The sequence below is a fragment of the Balearica regulorum genome, chromosome 2 (genome assembly GCF_011004875.1).
Source record: "Balearica regulorum gibbericeps isolate bBalReg1 chromosome 2, bBalReg1.pri, whole genome shotgun sequence".
In the NCBI taxonomy this organism is placed as follows: Eukaryota; Metazoa; Chordata; class Aves; order Gruiformes; family Gruidae; genus Balearica; species Balearica regulorum.
Window position 1 is genome coordinate 23,711,517 of NC_046185.1, and position 20,866 is coordinate 23,732,382.

The 20,866-nt window shown below is 39.1% G+C and overlaps 2 protein-coding genes across 5 annotated transcripts in view; both read right to left on the reverse strand.

Moving 5' to 3' along the window:
* SPAG1 (sperm associated antigen 1) overlaps window positions 1-15,686 on the reverse strand; it is a 44,856-nt gene extending 29,170 nt beyond the window's left edge. Inside the window, exons 1-7 of one of the 2 annotated variants that reach the window (XM_075743622.1) lie at window positions 15,619-15,686; window positions 13,970-14,111; window positions 13,281-13,440; window positions 12,251-12,376; window positions 6,312-6,379; window positions 4,108-4,226; window positions 3,506-3,611 (exon numbers count right to left, since the gene is read on the reverse strand). In XM_075743622.1, the coding sequence (XP_075599737.1) occupies window positions 3,506-3,611; window positions 4,108-4,226; window positions 6,312-6,379; window positions 12,251-12,376; window positions 13,281-13,440; window positions 13,970-14,109 (719 nt within the window). In that variant the 5' untranslated portion in view covers window positions 14,110-14,111; window positions 15,619-15,686. Of the gene's footprint in view, window positions 1-3,505; window positions 3,612-4,107; window positions 4,227-6,311; window positions 6,380-12,250; window positions 12,377-13,280; window positions 13,441-13,969; window positions 14,112-15,382; window positions 15,399-15,618 lie in introns of those variants that run through there. The other variant, XM_075743623.1, reaches the window with a different exon arrangement.
* A 1,507-nt stretch (window positions 15,687-17,193) lies between these two features.
* Window positions 17,194-20,797, reverse strand: POLR2K (RNA polymerase II, I and III subunit K). 3 transcript variants are annotated; one of them, XM_075743627.1, is made up of 4 exons: window positions 20,668-20,797; window positions 18,701-18,764; window positions 17,819-17,911; window positions 17,194-17,355 (listed from the first exon to the last, which is right to left on the reverse strand). In XM_075743627.1, exons 2-4 carry the CDS (start codon window positions 18,759-18,761, stop codon window positions 17,333-17,335), a joined length of 177 nt encoding a protein of 58 aa, XP_075599742.1. In that variant the 5' UTR covers window positions 18,762-18,764; window positions 20,668-20,797; the 3' UTR covers window positions 17,194-17,332. The 3 variants fall into 3 exon arrangements, with proteins under 3 accessions (XP_075599742.1, XP_075599739.1, XP_075599740.1); XM_075743624.1 differs by lacking the exon at window positions 20,668-20,797 and adding an exon at window positions 20,421-20,507; XM_075743625.1 differs by lacking the exon at window positions 20,668-20,797 and adding an exon at window positions 20,336-20,490.
* Between the last annotated feature and the right edge of the window lie 69 nt (window positions 20,798-20,866).

The window sequence follows — 20,866 nt, forward strand, 5'->3', positions numbered from 1 at the left end:
GGGCACGGGGGGGCCACATGGGCTTCTCCTTGATCTTGCTTGTAAAACGGCAAGACTGAGGTAGCAGTAGATGAATCATCCAGGTCAATATCTGGATGCATGGCTGGTATTGTAGGCAGGGCATTAGCTTCTACAACAAGAAGAGCATCTCTGAGGAATAAGGACAACTGGGATCCATATGACAAAGTGGTGCAAGACAATCTTTGCCAACACCCTTACTAACCTAGCAAGGACAACTCCAAACTATGTTTACTGGGAAGAGGGGACTACAGGGAAGTGTCAAGAGGACAGCATACTGGAAGACACTCTCACATTTTCCTTGTTAAAAAAGCTTGACTGGAGGGCAATCTCAAGTGTTTGTGCACAAATGCACAAAGCATGGGAAACAAAAAAGAAGAATAAAAGATCTGTGCAACTATGATCTCAGTGGAATAAGAGAGATATGGTGGGATAACCTGTGTGGTTGGAGTGCTGTGATGGAGGCATGCAGGCTCTTTAGAAAGACTAGGAAGGTAAGAAGGAGGAGATGCATTCTACGCTACGGAGTGATTAAATGTGTGGAGGTTTGTCTTGAAATGGGCAAGGTTTGTCTTGGAACAGGCAAGAGACTGACAAGCCAGTTGAGAGCTGATGGGTAAGAATAAGAGGTCAGACTGACACAGTGACATCATGGTAAGCACCTGCTTCAGACTGCCTGATGAAGAAGAGCAAGCAGATGAAGTCTTCTTCAGGAAACTAGAGGAAGCCTCACAATTACAGACAGGCTCTGGTTTTTATGGGAGACCTGAACCACCCTGGAAGGGCAAAATGACAAGGCACAAGAAATCTATGAAATTTCTGAAGCATATTGAAGACAATTTCCTGACACAATCAATGAGCTGATGAGATGGAAATGTTCTGCTGGAATTGTTACTCACAAGCAAGAACTGGCTGGGAATGCAAAAGTTGATGACAGCCTTGGCTGCAGCAATCATGAAATGGTAGAGTTTAAGATTCTGGGAGAAATGAGCAAGATGACACTAGAATTATAACAGTCAAGACTTTGGACTGTTCAGGAATCTGCTTGGCAGAATTACAGGGAGAATGTCCTGTAGGGCAAACGGTGCCAGGAGAGCTGATTGATCTTCAAAGACAGCTGCCTGAAAGCACAAGAATGATCCTTTCCAATGTGCAGTGATGTGCCACATCCTTCTCAGAAGTGCACACTGATAGGACAAAAGGCAACAGACAAAAAGGGAATTTCTAATGACTTTTTAGGAAAAAAAACCAACTTACTGTAAGGGTAGTTAAACACTGCAACAGGCTGCCCGGAGAGACTGTAAAATCTCCATCCTTGGAGATATTCAAAACTTAATTGAACAAAGCCCTGAGTAACCTGGTCTAACTTGGCCCTGCTTTGAGAGGCGGTGCACAAGCTATCATTCAGAGGTCGCTTCCAACCTAAATTATTCTATGATTCTGCAGTATAACTGAAATTACTAAGCAGAGTGATTTCACTATAGGTATGCAGAAAAATAGGCAAGATCTATTTATTTTAAAATCACATCAGCAAAACAGAACTATGTCAGAACACGTCCTCTGCAAAAGTTTTTAATCTCTTTAGAAATGAGAAAGAGGTTTAAGGTTTTTTTTAAAATAGAAAGTACCCCATATGTTCAGCTTAGAATAATAGGCTCATTACAAGACAAACAGAATGAATAACTGTACTCTGATTATTTTTATATAGAACTCTACTCTTTTTACCTTTTTAGCCATACACAAATAATCCCTTCAGACTATTATCAATTCTCTCCAAAATATGTTTATTTAAATATTTCTAAATATAAGAAAATAGGACTTTTCAGATGGTATTAGAAAAGTGCCCAGTTAGAACAGCATGCAGTGTCAATATCGTATATTTCAGAAGGTGTACAATGCCCCATGGGGGGTCGAATATGGAAAGACTGTCCATTAGGAAGGGTTCTGTCCATCCTTATTAATACCATATTTATGCTCCAAAAGCAGAGATTTTTACTTATTTTTATATTCTGGATTTGTATTTTATTTATTGTGTACGAAATAAAGCTATGGATGTTTTTTATATTCATGTTCTTGTATTAAAAAAAAAGACAGATGTTAAGGCTGCAAGTCAGGAACAAAAAAATACACATCAAATGCTTCAGTTTAAACAGCCTGTGAACTATGAATATCAACACCTGTGCGCACATATATACATCAACAATCTCCAGGTAAATTTTCCTAAGTTGTTCTACAAAAGTCTCCCTCCTTCAGTGACAGTATGAATGGTGCTTCCTAAACATAGATCTGTTTAATATTTATTTTATTGCTGTTGCACACAATTTATTCCGATGCATGATTTTCTCCATACTTGTCCACACTGACCACAGACACATTAACTTCCTCATAATTTTTTTTCAAGGATATCCCACTATACTATCATAGCCCATGAATTACCTTAACACTTCATCTCATAGGATTGCCATATCATTACTCTCAATTTACACTGGTAATTAATACACCAAGATTCCCATATGCTCTCAATTTTTCAATTTTCAAAGTGACAACTTTGACACTTCTAGGTCTTGTGGTTTTTTAAAATCCTTATCATTTCAAAGCACAGAATTGAACGCAAAATTGAGTTTCCTTTAACATTAGTAATGTGTGAGCAGTCAGCACTTTTTACAAGTCAGACCTCTAGAGTCTCAAGATGGGTAATCTGCAAAAGAGAAACAAATGTTGGTCTTGTGAAAATCCTGGTTTGTATAAATGGCATCAAGTTTGAACACTGTGGAAAAGGTAGAGAAAAAAATCTGCTTCTCCCAAGGTAGAATTCAAATACCTTAACTGAAACACTACCCTTCTCTTCCTGTCATGCTCCATTCCATTCACCTTGAACTTTTCTACTTTTGAAAAAAAATACAACAGAGGTCCTGTAGCAACAACCTTTATTTATATAAATAAAGCAAAAGTCTGAGTGTAGTCCAGTGTGCACTAAATAAGGCAAGCAACCTGTAAGATTTTTTTTTTTTAAATCCTGTATTCATATACTTTTTTTCTGGGCTGCTACTAATTACAGACAGTGTTACAATAAGCTGCATACAATGATTTTTCTTTCTCCTACGAAGAAGTTATTAAATCAATTTTACTTATTAACAATTGAGACAATCCTATTGATATGATTATTTAGAATTAATTTGTAATGAATTTAGTTTCTCAACACACTACTGATCCTTTTATTTTTGTAAACTTGCCCTTGAATCTCAACGGCTTTGAAAAATCTGAAGAAGTTTGTGACACCTGCAGATTGCATCCCATCACTATTTATCCACTTCTCTTCCTGATAAATAAAAATTAATATCAAGATGCAACAGTGTTTTAAGTATTCTCCTGTCAAATCCTTTTGCCCTTTTGAAAATAATCTGTCATGGGTTGCTTTAATTACATTGCTCTAAAAATAATATTAACAAGTAACAGTCATTAAAGTAACACAACAGTATTTACTCACCGAGTGTAGTATGTCACTGCTTCCACATAATCGCCAATGGCAAAGGCTTCATTGCCCTTTTCTTTTTCACGAGTAGCAACAAAAATCTTCTCTTTCTTTGTCATGCCTAGAAAAAATTATTTATACATAACAACTAACAACTTGCACAGAGGCAATGAAAACAGTCAGCTAAAATATTTTGAATTTCATAATCTGTATATTATTTTTTAAAAAGAACATGGCTTACTAAAAACAAATTTGTATTTTATTTTCTATAATAAAAACCTAAATTCTTCTGATAGGCATGCAATTCAGAATGCAAGATGAAAGCGGCTGGCTAACCTCTACCATTGGTTTATAACAGCAGAAGTATGCTTTACTTCTTTAGCTAGCACTCTCAACCTAAACACAACATAAATATTTTAACTGATGATTAACACCAAGAGTAGATTTTTTTTCAAATATGGCTTCAAGCTCAGCTGACCTCCTAACAACTTTTAGCATCTCTAGGGGCTGAAAAATAAAGATACTTTTAGGTCTATAATAAGCTTCTTCAATTTGTGTTTACTCTCTACAACACAATATTACAATTAAAGAAAAATTACATGTTTCCAAGACATTACCAGTTGTGTCTATTTTCTTTTCGATTATAGGTAGACTTGGCCTACTAAAGAATCTTGCTTTTGAGTCATTTTCTTCACAACCTTCATCAATTTTAGAACACTCCTTTTCCACATCGAACCTTAAATTAATAAAAATAACAAATTCAATAATGCTGCATAGCAAGACTCCTCTACTAATAGAAAGAAATATATTTCCATTATAAACCAAAGGAAAAGAGAGATAAAGGCTGTGTTCAATTATCCAAGACTAGTTAGGAAAAGGTCTTATCTCCTTTAGTTGTGTTGGGGTTTTCTTGTGTGTGTGCTTTTCCTGCCTATACATTACGCCCCCTCTTCCTCCTCCCTTCTGGTTAAAACCAAACCAACCAAACCAAGACAAATCTGCCTCACCTCCTTGCCACCCCCTCAAAAAAGACAGGTAAAATTTAAAAAACAATATAATCAAGTTCAATCCCAGCCCTATCAAACATCTCTATTAACCTTTGCCAAAATACCTAAGAAACAGCTTCAAAGCAATTAATACTGTAAACATGATGGAAATTTCAAAATAGTCTGACGCTTCCAAGGCTACTCTGAAGCAGTTTTTGAAAATATTTCTGCCATACTCCTATAAAACAAATACAATAATAACCAATTCCTACACTAGCTAGAAATACTGCAGTCACTGCTTTTGTGTTTAGGACTGAATGAAAAACAGCCTTTGCTCTCCACAGTAATCTTGACAATATGAATAATTTCTATCTGAAATAGAGACAAAATTTTGAAAATTTATCCAATTCAAAACGTTTTCATGTAAGACTAATTGTTCTCCATTTTGATGCTGATCTTTTGCTACCTTGCTTTTACCTCTTTATTATAAATTAACCACATTTCAAACTAAGTGTTTTTAAAATATGAAGTGAAACATTTTGTTCAGAAATTGCCTAAACAATTATTTGAAGGTTTTGAAATTACCCTCAAAAGGTTTTGAAAACACTATATGCTTCAAACCAAAAAATTTCTTTCAAACAACTTCTGTTTCAGTATACTCGTATAACCCAAAATAAATACATTGTATGAGAAAATTCATAAACTGTAGCATTATTGGCATGCTAAAGCACTTAAAGATTGAGTACATAAAACTGTACACAAAATCCCAAATTATTAATTTAAATTATACAAAGAGGGATGAAAGCATAAATTGCAGCAGAAATTATTTTGATAACCTATTTTTTTTGTCCACATTTGAGCAGGAAGGCCTCCATTTCTGAAACATACATGGATGAAAATAACTGATATGCACAACTGTTTGTAAGAACAGCATCTTATGCAGACAGACAGGGGTTTTGGGGTAGAGTGAGACATTAAGAGTTTCATTACCCAAACACCACAGTCTCTAGATTTAGCTCCCCATCTACTGCACTGGAAACTTGTGCTTCCTCACTCTGATTCTACAGCCTCATATTCCAGATTTCAGGAGCTACAGAGAAGCTGCTACCATGCAAAACAGACAAGTATGTGCATTTTCCCCCTCCATGTTCAACAATTTGGGGGCATCAACCTGTTGCATAACTTGGGAGGGAAGTATGCCACCATTACATGATGCAGAGAGTGTCTTTGTATCAGGGCTCCATCCACTCTAGAAATAGTTACTGTCTAAACCTCTGATTATGTGTAATTGAATCTGAGCAAACTGATGCGCCTGCCTCAAGCTCATTCTTTGAGGTCAGTGGGGCTAAGTGCAGGAATAAAGATTCATCAGTTTTGTTTTTAATTTAGAGTTGCAGCTTGAGATACACAGAAGATCAAATTTGTAAGCCCATGTTAAATAACTCTAGAAGTGCTTTCAAAAAACTAAAAATTAAGCTAATTTCTTGCTTTTACGTACCTCCATAGATTTTATATCTTAGATGTTAAAAGGAAAAATGAAATCTGAAACAAAATCATTTATTTATATTTTCTGCTGACTTGCTATATTTCACGCAGCTTGTACAAAAGTATAGACTAACTTGTTCTCAGCTGTTAGCACCACAATGCATCATTCGCATTTCAACAGAACATTTATAATGAAAAACCTAAGTTTCACCAAATTATCCTAATTCCCTGAAATGCTGACCTTAATACTATGTTTCTGGAAAATACTTCAAAAAAACCACCACTGTGTTCCATTATTAAACAAATAAATAAGATTTAATAAAAATTTAAATATAAAGGATTTAACATACTTGTCCCATTCATTGTAATCCCGTGGTATGTTTTTCTTGTTTCTTTGTTTGTTTTGTAATGTTTTGTTCTGAAAGAGAAACAGCCAGTCTGTAAGACAATTTTTTAAAGTGGAAATTCATAGCCTTTTTTTGGTTTTGTTTTGTTTCTGCAATACATATTCCTAGTAACTAACACCATTCACGAATAATCTCAGCATAGTCTTGAAAACTTACTTCATCTTGCTTTAAAGAAAATCTTCATGTATTTCACTTATCATTGTAATTTGAGGAGCTCTTCAGTCTCACACTTTCTCTCCACTGCCCTGTTATATGTCACAGAGGCACTGAATAAAACTTTCAGACAGGTGACTGCTCTTCGTAATTACTATCTTGTGCTGCCATCTTCCAATCCATCCTTTCAACACAGGAAGGGAGAATTCAGTCTTGGAAGAACCCAGCCTTGTGATGAGGTGTTTGACACTGAGACTGGATCAATAACCTTGTTTTAGGCTCGCCATTTCCAGCGAACGCAATGCACAGATTTTGATAGTCCTTGGAACCCTCACAGCAAACTTACAAACGTTTGACTTCAAAATAGTGTCTGGACTTCTTTTCACTATTTCACAGTTCACTCAGGCTAATTCCCAAGGTGACTTACCCTCATCCTAGCTTTTAGACAAGCTCCATCATTGAGGTTTGCCTTACCTAAAATTTATCCTTAGGACCTTCCTGCAACGATCAGTCCCAGTAACAGACTCGACTGACTTCTATCACAACCCATCTCCTACACTAATGGAACGTATTTCCACAGATAGCACCTTGGCATCTCTTCTACCTCTGTCATGAGACTATATTTCTGTTATGTCCCTCCCTGCTTGTTGACTTCAACAATACTTAATAACAAGGTGTAGTTCCAAACAGGTATTCCACAGTGGAACAGCCAGTTCAAAATATTTCCGTCTACTCTGTCCTGGCTGTTCAGCTGTCCTCTTAACTTACACTCCATCATTCACGGAGTTTAAACCAACGTAATTGTTTGTAGAGTTGCAGATTTAAAATTATCTGGGTTCAAACAAAAACTTTGATACAGATTACAGTACAATCCCTAAATATCTGTACCAGTTCAACTGAGCACGTGATAAACTGGACCAAAGAAACAAGCAGCAACTTCTCAAACTAGCTCTACCAGTGGTGACACTGTAACAAGGAAATACTTCTGCAGTTAGATGTAAACACCTCAATTTACATAATGCAAATGTGACCCTTCCTGTAAACACTTCTGACTATCTATAATGTTAGGTTACACAAACTTTTATAGTATATAACTTCAGAATTACTCTTAATGTTCTCAGTCTTTCAAGAAGCTAGACAAAATGACAAATAGAGTTCAGCACATATTTGGAGGAGGTAACTGCTAAATATGGCTTCCTGAAACACGAGTTATCATTATGTATGCATCCTGGTGTATATACAAACTTACTAATTTAATAATTCTTTTAATTTTTCAAATCAGAAATCCTTAACTTAAATGAGCACAAAAATAGTAAACCTCTCAGAAGAAAATTCATAAAGTATTTACACTAATGAAACTTTAATTTAGGGAGAGAACTACAGCATGTCCTTTTAAGGAATAAGGCAAAAGTGTTGACTCGAAAATGCAGAACTTTTAAAATTCTAAGTCTCATAGTCTTGGGACCATTGTAACCAAGTTGCGGCTCCAGCAGAGTCAGGAATTTCTCAATTAGTCGTATTTCAGAGCATCTCATCCAAAAGGCTTTGATGAAAAATGTATGTTAGCATGCTGTGGAACAAAAAAAAAAAGTAAATCTGCCCTTGTCATTTTTCTTGCCAGAACTCACAATACATGGATCCCATGGGGTTTGAAGCCCAGTGAACAATTTCTGGGCCAAAGATCAAAGCACAGAGACTGGCTTCAGTTCAGGTGACACAGAATTTGGCCTTGGTTCTCCTCGGGGCCCTGTGTGATGGCCTAAGACATTACTATTCTGTCAGCTAACCAGTATTCTTTTTTAGTTGAGAGTATCCAAAATAATATGAACGCTATATAGATACCATCACAGTGGATTTTTATAACATAGAACTTGTAATGCGTGTTGCATGCCCTGGACTGTAGCATGAGGAGGTATGTGAAGACAGAAATCTTTCTGGAATAGTATTAGGAAACTGTGTTTGGCAAAGGAACATAAGTCTGCTGAAATTCCATCAATACAGTCTTTTGGAACTGCGTATCTCTAAACCCATGCTTTAGTTCTGTCCTGGAAAAAGTGAGGCAGCAAAAATAATAATTAAGCAATGTTGACAGTTAAGAACAGAAAAACTCAAGCTGTCTCTCCAGACCTCTTTTATTTTGTAGTATAGATGTAACCTCAAAGTCCTGGGCAGTGTGAAAAAAAACCAGGGGTGTAAGACAGAAACTTCCATATTGTGTTAAACAGGGAAATATTACATAAAGTTCACTCTTTTTCTATTAATTTTTGGAAAATCTTCCCCATGACTTCACACCAATAAAAAGAAATCACCATATAGGGTTATAAGCTATTAGTAGTGAAATGAAACTGTACCTACATTTAGTATCAGCAAGAAAATCTGGTTACAGACACAAAAAAATGCTTCCATTTACCAAACTTGTACCCATTGGTGCAATCCACTGTTTCAGAGTCAGTGAGGATTTCCAGAATTGACTTCATTGAAGTTACTGAACTTTTTATGCATCAGTCTCCAGTCAAATAACAACATAAAATTATGGGAGGGTTTGTGGATTTCTTTCTAGCAGAGAGCAGGAACCCTGGAAGTGTTCAAGGCCAGGTTGGATGAAGCTTTGAGCAACCTGGTCGAGTGGAGGGTGTCCCTGTCCATGGCAGGGGGGTTGGAACTAGATGATCTCTGAGGTCTCTTCCAACCCAAACCATTCTACGATTCTATGAATTTATCATGTCAACTTTATACTTGATACCATATTTCAAAATTATGTGATGCCAGTGTGAAAAATAATTACAGTCCTAAATGATTAGCAAAACATGCTCAAAAATTATAAGATTACACATAGCTTTACCAGCAAGAAAGAAATTAACCGATTTTTTTTTTTTGAGTTTTCATATTACAGGTATAAGTTTAGTGTATACTATAGAAACAGCTTCTTTTTATTCAGTAGTGATCTAGTAGTGGTACATACTGCACTGCTACATAAAAAGATTGAATTCTAAAACTCAATTTCAGGCCTCCCTTCTCTCTTCCAGGACAAGTTACAACTACTTCACAGATGCCATCTGTCTGGACAATAGGAATGGAAATCATATACCACAGATAAGGCATAAAGCTGTATCTAGGTTTCCTGGGTAATAATGCTAACACCTAAACCTTGTATGAAGATGTGTTGGTTTTGCGTGGCAAGGTTTTGGTAGTGGGGGGGCTACAGGGGTGGCTTCTGTGAGAAGCTGCTAGAAGCTTCCCCTGTGTCTGATAGAGCCAGTGCCAGCCGGCTCCAAGACGGACCCGCCGCTGGCCAAGGCCAAGCCCATCAGCGCCTCTGTGATAACATATTTAAGAAAGAGAAAAACAGTTAGAGAGCGCTTTTGCAGCCAGAGAGAGGAGTGAGAAGATGTAAGAACATCTGCAGACACCCAGGTCAGTGCAGAAGGAGGGGGAGGAGGTGCTCCAGGCGCCAGAGCAAGATCCCCCTGCAGCCCGTGGTGCAGACCATGGTGAAGCAGGCTGTCCCCCTGCAGCCCATGGAGGGAGGATGAGGGGGTGTAGAGATTCCACCTGCAGCCCGTGGAGGACCCCACGCCGGAGCAGGTGGAGACACTTGAAGGATGCTGTGGCCCCGTGGGAAGCCCGCGCTGGAGCAAGCTCCTGGCAGGACCTGTGGATCCGTGGAGAGAGGAGCCCACGCCAGAGCAGGTTTGCTGACAGGACTTGTGACCCCGTGGGGGACCCACGCTGGAGCAGTTTGCTTCTGAAGGTCTGCACCCCGTGGAGGAGACTCATGTTGGAGAAGGTCGTGAAGGACTGTCTCCCGTGAGAGGGACCCCACGCTGGAGCAGGGGAACGATGAGTCCTCCCCCTGAGGATGAAGAAGCGGCAGAAACACCGCGTGATGAACTGACTGTAACCCCCACTCCCCGTCCCCCTGTGCTGCTGAGGGGGGGCGGAGGTTGAAGCCGGGAGTGAAGTTGAGCCCGAGAAGATGGGAGGGGTGGGGGGAGGTGTTTTTAAGATTTGGGTTTATTTCTCATTCCTCTACTCTGTTTTGCTTAGTAATAAATAAGATGAATTCCCTCTCTAAGTTCGGTCTGTTTTGCTCGTGATGATAATTAGAGAACGATCTCTCCCTGTCCTTATCTCGACCCGTAAGTTTTCTTTCATTGTACCTTTTCTCCCCTGTCTAATGAAAGAGGGGAGTGATAGAGCGGCTCTGGTGGGCACCTGGCCCTCAGCCAGGGTCAACCCACCACAGAAGAACAAAAGTGATAAAAACTTGACCTGAAGACTGTTGCATGGCTTAAAGTAGGAGAAAAAAATCTGAATAAATATTTTGTCTTTGAATGCAGAACACACTCTCTTTAGTAAAACTGTATATCCTAGATTTCAAGCCACTTTCCATCATTTTATGTTTATGTTCTAATCTGGATTCACTGAGTTCACATGATATTCTATTTACCATTTTCTGTTCTAGGAAACAGTTATACAGGACATAAATCAAGAATAAAGCTACAGTGGCACTCTTCGTCTCAACAAAATAGTATAGTCAAGAGGAACATACGTTGCAAAATGTGAAAGAGGACAGATTAATGAAAAAAAAATAGCCAACCAAAACAAAACAAAAGCGCACCTTCGTCTCAATACTAAACACTTATAAAGCATTACAGTGGAATTCCCAGCATCTTTGTATACCACATAACAGAGTGCCTCGCTATCCCAAATGTCTTGGTCTGATGTCATAACAAGTTGTTTCTGACAACACAGAAATACAGTTCAGGCATTTACTAATACATAATTATTCCAATAAAATTTGTCAAGTTAACAATTAATAAGAAATATCACATGACCTGTAAGGATCCTTTCATAATATTTCTCGCTTCCAAACTTCCAAAAAGAAAAATCCTTCAGAGAATTTGTTATAACAGTGTCCCAGAATTCCAAAGAAAATAGTGGGAATCAGACTGAAGCCATCCATGATAACATCTGACAATTCAAAAAAAATCGCATCTCACACCTGCTTTTCTGCCAATCCCTCCAATAGCGCTGCCTTTAGTATTAGTAAGCAAAGCTGGTCACAGACAAAACAGACTTCAGGCAGATTAATAAATGGAAAAAAACCATGAGGAAACTAATACCTAGGAAAAAATGTGAATGTTTATTCTGTAGTTCCAAAGATTTGTTAAGTATGCTTTATGGCTAAAGCTGGAATACCAACTGAAGGTATAAAATAAGGGGAATCAAAGGCTACATATACACCAGTGCAACCCAATATAAAAGTGGATATAGAGTGAAACAATTGGTGCAGAGGGTCCACATCCACACCATATGTGTTTCAGGGTATTTATTTTGGACTAGCTCCTGTCTGGTCTTATCGAACAAAAGCCTACTGGCAGCTGGAGAAAACCTCCTGGCATAATTTCATCCAAAAGAAACCTAGCTCATATGCGTAAACACCACTTTGAAATGTGAATCAAAGAACATAAAAGGGTGTTTAAGGAGATTTGCTCCAGAAGTGAATTCTTGATCAGAATTAAAACATTATTACAAGACACATGCTAGTACTAAGGAGGCACTTTTATTTAAGCATTGGTCTCTTGCAAGGGAACTTAAAGGTTTTTATTTTATGGTTAACAAAATAATTCTAGTAAGAAAGGCTCAATGACTAGAAGTTTATACATATAAAATTTCCTGATTTTAGAAAGACATATAATTAACACGCATTAGAAAACTGGAGATACCTGATTAGCAGGAAGACAGCTGCTGGAACAACGAATAGGAGGCAAGTTATCTTGTCTTTCATGCAGTGTGTCTGTTCTCAGGAACTGTGGTTTCTTATCATCTTCATTCATTTCTGTCACCCAGCTCTGAAAATAAATAAATAAATAATGTATCTGTAGCTTAAAGCAGCAGAGCAAATATACTTCATAGTCTGTAATGACCCTAACAACTATTCTTATAATGCACTGCTCTTAATGGGGAAAAGCAATTAAGACAAAAAGCAATTGTGCTTTTTTGAAGAAAAAGTAATCTACCAAAAAATCTGTAGAGTTAAAATGGGCTTTAAAGATTCAGTGACATTAATTCAAGAAAATAATAAACCCAACATAATCCTTTGATCATTTCTTCATGTTGTCGTTTAACCGAGCCAGCAGCTAAAACAACCACACAGCCATTCACTCACTTCCCCCTCCCCCCAGTGGGACGGGGCAGAGAATTGAAAAAACTTGTGGGTTAAGATAAAAAGTTTAATAGGACAGAAAAGCAAATACTAGTAATAATAGGTGAGCAACAATCACTTGCTTTGTAAATAATAATAATAATAATAATAGACTATAGAAAACACATGATTGTTGCTCACCAACTAAAGCCAATACTCAGCTAGTTCCTACCCCCAGTTATGTACAGAGCATGATGTCATATGGTATGGAATATCCCTTTGGCTGTTGGGGTCAGCTGTCCTGACTGTGTGCGCTCCCAGCTTCTTGTGCACCCCAGCCTATTCGTTGGCAGGTCAGTATGCGAAGCTGAAAAGTCCTTGACTGCTTGGCAACAACTAAAAACATCAGTGTGTTATCAACGTTATTCTCATCCTAAATCCAAAATACAGCACTAGACCAGCTACTAGAAAGAAAATTAACTCGTTCTCAGCCAAAACCAGGACACCTCATTTAATCAAATAATTACATTCTACTTCGGCACAAGAAGAGGAAGATTGATACATCAAAGTGATTATATTACTGACCATTATAAATTACAGTTATACTGTACCATCAGTTCACCATTAATTGTTTCCCATTCTTCAGCTGTGAAATCAGAAGGTGTGGCTGCAGGCTTATCTTTTCTCAGAGCTCTGCTCCTTGGATCTAAATGCTCAATACGCTTTTCACAAAACAATGTAAGTTCAGGATAGCATCCCTCTTCACCAGACCTTTAAAATGCAAAGATATAAAAGTTACAATAAAGAACTGAACTGCACTGTCTTCCATATTTACCTCCATGTGTAGTCTCTGTGTAATCACTGCGGTGACTGCAGAGGACAATTTTCCTTTTACAAATGAATTCTACTGTCACCTAATAACATTTTGATCAGAAAATTGCAGTGAGTTAACCTTCAACCACTTTCCAATGGATGCACATACACAGTTCAAAATTATCGTCATGGCATCTGAAATAACCACAAACACTCAGGCAAGATGGCTTCATGACAGAATCAAAATCCAGTGGCAGCAGTTGAAAAAAAACCTGGCATTGAGTTGCTCAAACTTTTTGGATGGTTAAAACAGGACTTGGATTTCTAGCGTTATAATTTGGACACTTTTAACGTGATTAACTTTGTATTTTAATTTTTAAATTAGAAAGTCACAAAGAGGTTCAAGACAAATATAGGTATGGATTCCTTCGAATTTTTCAGAACAGGAATATAATTAGTAATGAAGTTAAGGAAATAGAATGTTTACCTTAGTACCCTAAGAATCTTTTCCAGGTGTTTAACATCCGTGCATTTTTCAATGAACTTGTAGTCCAGATGACCAATAGGTATTTGATATGTTTTAGTGGTTCCTTGGTCCAGCAAAAATGGTACTGACTCATCACCCATAACTAAATATTAAAAAAAAAAAAGTAGTGATTTGGTAGGCACTTAGTTATATTTTGAAGCAATGCTATTTTAAGGAATAACGCTGCTCATGCTCCAAAGTACTACCCTGTTATGCAAGCAGACCTATTGCCACAGAAAAAAATTTTCAAATTTGAAGACCTGATCACACAAACTGTTCTTGACAGAGGTTTACTGACAGAAGTATGGATATATATATGTTTTGGAAAAAGATAGGTACAACTCTACTGCTTCTGCAAGGCAGAACAAGTCAGAAAGACTGCTTAAAGAAAAATTGCCAATTTTTGCCTACCACATTCTCTATTTTTCTTTAAACACAATATGGTATTACCTATTTAAGCAAGTGTGGCAGGGATGAAGGAGAAGATGGTGCAGGACACTACTTTCTTCAGAGGGAAGATGTTAACCAACTCAGTGTATCTAATGGACCTTTGCCTTCTCTGTAGCAAAAATAAACCCAATCGTTTATCTTTCCTCACTAACTGCATTTTCTGGGCCTCTGATTATATTACTGCACTAATCTGAATCTTTTCCAGTAAGTCTGTAACTGATGAAGTGAGGTGTTCAAATTGGGCACTTCCTGTCTCCCTGTACTTTTGATCTGCTTATATGCGTCTTTCTCTATTTCGATTCCAAGCTCTATGAAGCAGAAAATCTTTTTTTTCCCCATGTTATATAGTTAAAAATAACTGACCATTTTAAGCAAAAGTACGATAAGGGCAGCTAGCTAGTATGTGATAACTATGTATGGATACAAACTCAATTAAAATACTTGTGTTATAACCTCTAGCATAATTACACATATTAATTTGTAGTTGCACAAAAATGCTTACAATACAGTATCACTTAAATAATAACTGGTCATAATTAGGTACTGCATAAAAACAGGATTCTGCCCCAAGAATTTACAGTTTCAGTACAGGAAAAGAAACAACATGCATGGAGAGACAAATACAGGAAATAATTGAAGACAGGAGTAAAAAGCAAGAGAGGCACTCATCACAAAACTGCACCATTTTCTCCCGTTTCAGTATTTCCACAGATGTTAGGAATAGAGAGTTCCCTCGAGTGCCCAGAGAGCGGCCGGGCAATGCGGTAACAGACACCTCAGCTGGACGGACGCACAGCACCGCCACAGCCAAACGCGCTCCTCTCCTCCGGGCGGCTGCGGGCAGCTCCCCGAAGCCGCAGCGCCATGCCCTGCTCTGTGGCCGCTGACAGTACAACTTTCACCCCTCCGGAGCCAGGAATTTACCTTAAAAATCCCACACCAAAGGCTCCCCTCACACCACAGCCGGAGCAGCACAGCCAGCCCGTGCCTAGCAACTGTTGCTATGTACAACATGGCGGCCGGCGGCGCGCAGGAACGCGCTCAGGCTAGCGGCCGGGAAGCGGGGCAGCCCTCCCCAGTGACCCCCGGCGAGGTTCTCACAGAGCCCCTCCGAGCTCCAGCAGCGACACCGGCGTGGTGCAGCGGACTTCGACACCCACCTGCCCGTGCCGTGCTGCCTCCGGGAGACGGACGCACCGCGACCCTCGCCTCAGCCGGGGAACACCGCCACTCGTTCACCGCCGCGCATGCGCCGCTGGGGTGTGGCGCAGCGCCCCTTTCCGCCGCGAGGTGGGAGCGAGGCCCCGCGCTCGGGGCTGAGGAGGGCGGCGGGGCGGGGAACAAACATACAGCTTTAATAAAACATCACCTACTTGTTTTCAAGGTAGTGTTTTATTTAACGTATAACAGCCGGTCTCCCCAGGTGCCTACATCACTATTGCCCGTCAGCCTTACATTCCCCCGGCACTGTGTTCTGAAGCAGGTCTGCACCTCCGTTCCTGATGGCAGCAAATCCTCTTCTCTACATTAAACGTCCGGCAGAAAGAGGCGCCCAGCCTGTCCGCATCAGCAAACCCGTCCCTTACTCCCACCAGAGCTTTTACAAAAGGGCACTGCCACTGCTTTCCCTTCAGGGGGCAGCTGCTGAGCCCACCCTTCCGAGCCGTCACGGCGGCAGCTCATCCCTTGTTCCTGTTGTGCAGGAATAAGGTGCGCGCCAGTCTGTTGAACAAACTGATACACTCCAGTATAAAAACACTTTTACTACACAGTTGGTATCTGGATTCCAAGGAAAACCTAGATAAGAAATGTCTTAAGAGCTGCAATCAGATAAGAAAATCTTAACCAGACAGCTCCAAAACAAAATCTCAAGAGTGCTTTTTTATCCACAAAAATGACCCACTGTAGTAGTTCATTTATGACCAGTACATGGTCATGCAGTCTGTAACTGACTGTACTGATAAGAATTAAACACATTATCTCAACATTAACACTATCACAATTAGCACTATCACAATTGAGATTTGGAAGCACTTAAGGAGGCTAAATTACCATCAGGCACAAGCCAGCAGTATTTTGTGATACACTTCAGGGATGAGGATATTTTAGAATTACTTAACACACATTCCAAGCAGGCAGATGCAAAAAGTTTTGGCTCATCAATACAAAACAAGCGCTTTGGTCTTTCTATTACAAAGCCTTGAGAAGTCATCCGAAAAGTAAAACAAGATGTTATTTTAGTTTTGGGACACTACCCAAATTATTTTTGTAGCACAGACCTCATTCTTTCCTCGAGTACAACCAAGTCAAGAAGCACTTTGGGAATTTCTGTTTACACATTGCTGCTTAGTTTTTACCTGGCCTCCCTCCCCTCTTCTTTTCTGAGAGATGATTATGATGATTTTTGACACCTCCTCCACAACTGGTTGTCTGAAGTGGGTGCTCTCAAGTCCTTTGAGACTGACTCTTTTGAAATCCAGATCTGTTTCAGACCCAGCCTTGTGTAGCCTTCTATTTATTTTCAGTGGAATTTATTCAAATCCCAGTTATTTTTTGTAGTTCACAGGAGTCCAAAGAACACTTAACAGAGTTAAAATGCAAATAAAATTTAGATAGGAGTAATTAAAATTAACTCAGAATACAATACCACTGACCTCAAAAAACTACTACATACTCTGACTACAACTCCAACAGCAGCTTTAGAAATCTATTGGGGAAAAATAGTATAGACAAAATTTAGTATCACAGTAAACTTTTAATATTTCAATATCTTAAAACACAAATAAGAGTGTGCATTTGTACACCAATGGATTTACAGAACAAAGATATCAAATATGAAACTGCAGCATAAAGTCTCTGTATCTTCAGCAGAAATCATCGGGCATCAAAAACCACCACTAGAATAGTGCAGTTAAAAAAAAAATGTGTTGTGGTTGAAAAGAGATAAGGGAGAAGAAAGAGGGAGCAGAGAGGAAAAAAAAAAAAAAAAGACTGACTAAATCTGAAGTCCCAACTAACTACATAAAAACATTTCTAAACTCATCTTTAATTAATCCCACAACACTTTCCTTTTGTTAAAAGGCTAATATCAATCATTCACAGTACATTACCCAGCAGATTATCACAACTTAATATATTTTGCGTAGAAAATGGAAAACTAGAGACAAAGTGCCAGGAAATAAAACAAGATCCCCGTCCACACTGCAGAGATTTCCCTATAGTACTTTGGTCTACAATATTGATTTTTGGCCTTGAAGGATTCTTAGATAATTACTCAAATGATCCATTCTATTTGCCTTATAGACTTTGTCTCCATCCACAGCTTCCCAAATGCATTCAAGTGCACATGTAAAAGGATACATCTTTTTGTCCTTTTCTTGTACATTATTCTGTAGCCACATTCTCTGCATCTGATAGGATCTCTTGCCTTTATTTCATTTTCTGTATGACACTCTGATGTGATGGAGGAAGAGAAAGGGAGAGGGTAAACAAAACCAGCATCATTAATGCATAGAAAACTTTCAAAAGCCTTAATAGTCAAATTCCTACTTGTGGCAAAGCATAATAATAAAAAAAATTGTAGTGAATTTGTATCAAGAGCTGAATGATATCAAGATTCTGTGCAAAAAAAAAAAAAAAGCAAGCTTCATTTATATTAAGCTCAAAGAAGATCTTGCTAAAAGTCACTAAATTATTACTGCACAGAATACATTCCACTCTTGATACAACTAAACTGTCTACTAATGAAAACATCAGCTCAGCCTCCCAAAGCCCCAAGTTCATTTTCTTAAAAGACAAAATATTTCAAGGATTCCTGAACTGACCACTCAAACCCACCAATTTTTAAGTTGTTGACTTATATATAGGTAAGAGAGAACTTCACCTGCTGTACTTCAATAAAAGCCGAGTGACCACACAGCATTTCCGAAGAAAGATCTTTTACATGCACCAAACAGAAGGTCAACTATCTGCACCACAAGCGAACACTTAGAGAAAGTGTCCTCTGGAGATGGAGGACCTCCACACAGCAACACAAGCTCCAGTGAATTACTTCCACCTTGCTATCCATATATACCCCATACATGTGGTACCATTAGCGTGTAAAGCTTTCAAGAACATCAGGATCCACACTGCAACAATTTCTATTTTGTACTCTTCAATATAATGATTATGCATTCTTCATTATTGAAACACTGAGTCTTCAGTAACAAGTCAAAAAATTCACTGATGACTTGTCTTTACCTCCACAAATGTAAATCATTGGCTGCTGCTTTGGAGGCTGAACATCCTTCTGTGAATCCATGTCCTAAATAAAAAACACACAACATGCACACCAGTTTGGTTTTTAAAATTATTTTTTTCAAGGGATACACAGTCATTTCAGTATCTCAATCTAAATCTAACAGAAGATGAAAAACTTCCTTAAAAGTAAATACAAACAAATTCCATCTGTATTTGATACACAGGACACTGGATAATTCAGGTTGGAAGAGACTTCAGAAAGTCATCTAGTTCAAATTCTCAAAAGCACAGTCATATCAGGTTTCTCAGAGCTTTACCAATAGAAAACCTCCAAAGATGGAGACAGCACAACATTTTTTATTGAACAGGATTTTAAACATTAAAGATCAATGAATAATATTTTCTTTCCTCCCTCCTGCCAGTGGTAAGAATGTCCTTGCTGCGAACATACATAAAATAATAATTTCTTATGCATCACTCGTAACAACAGTGCTATCATAAACAAGATAAGCCTTGGTATATTTTTTTCCCCTCTGAAACTACACTAGCTAAATTAATCTACCTTTTCATTGCTATAAGGCATTAGAAATCCTGGGAAGAGATTGTTGATAGAAGAGTAATAGGAATTAAAAATAAAAACCCACAAACAATGAGGGGCCAGAGAGAATAAATTCCACCCTCAAAATCCTAACATCGGTGTATATGATTACCAAACTGATCAAGAGTTTGATAACTCAGAGGTACTCTTCAAACACCTTTTAATGCCCTATAATGGTTTTGATTGTTCAGTTATTTGGAAACAGGTATTCATTTACAGTATCAGAGTAGTTACATGTACTCCACGAACATTCTACCAAAAAGTAATCCTAGCTTAACATGTAAATACAATTGCAACCAAAAATTTTAAGATTGTTGCTGTAACCACTAGAGAGATAGTAATCATTTTTTTTCTACCCAATGCAAGTCTAGACTAGAACATGAATATCTCCCTATAGCATTTTTGAGGTTGCCATTTTCTGTGTCGCTGTTGTGCCTGACACAGAGACAAGAATTCCTAACCCTTATGCCAGCAAATAGACTTCATGATGCTTCTTTATGGGCATGGCTTTTAGAGGCTTTTGCTGAATATTACAGCAAGGATTAATTCCCTGATCTTCACCATTTGTTTCAGTATAAATTCAACTGGGAAAACTAGGGTGTTGAAAACAGAAGGATAGGCTTGACAGAAACAGTTCATCCTTTGTTTAAGAGAGTCTGATCAGCACTTGAGAAACCACCTTGTTAAAACTCCCATTATGCCACTCCATTTGACGTAAGTGGAGATAATTCATTAAGTTCTACAGCTTTCACGTAAGGTTTTGCTCTACCATAACCACAGTGGCACCTTAATCCACATGTGTTACAGTCTTTTTGTGTCAGTACTTTATAGTAAGATACAAGCAGTCATCCATTAACATTTGAAAGCAGCAGCATCTTCTAAAACAGAGAGCTGAACTATGGAGGACCAGAGTTACAACTAAATAACTTGAGTTGGTGCTATGCACGCAGCAAAATAACACTGCTGCTAAAGACAGTAGTGACCTACAGCCATGTATTTTGCAGGGAGATGCCATTGTTTAGCCAGCCTTCAAGTACCCTGAAGCTGTAAGTGCTGCCAAGCTGTCACAGCCAACAGGCACACAGATGCACCCATGTGCATTGGGGAGCACCTGTCACCTACCGCGAAGACGCAGAGCTCTGGCCACGCTACTGGTACCGAAAGGACACCACGCGTACCTGTACGAGAAACAAACTCCCTCCTTCACGCCCCTCAGAGCCCACGAAGGAGGAGGACAGGCGGCCTTCCTCACAGCTCACCGGCCCCTCAGCCCCAGACACCCCAGCCCGCCCCAATTCCGCACTGGGGCCTCTCCCACCAGCCCGCGGGGCTTTTATGCGGAAGAGAAGCCCACGGCGCTGGGCCGGACCTTTCCCTGCTCGCCAGGCCACTCCCCTGACGCGAAGGGGACCACCGCCTCCGAAGGGAGAAGCCCGAAAACCACAAGTGGACCCCAACCACGACTCGCCTGCACAAACACGTCAACCGGCCTCGCCGTCTCCTCGACGCCAACTGATGACGACACAGCGAGCGCCGGCGGAGGCGGGGCCTGTGCCACGGCCCGCCCC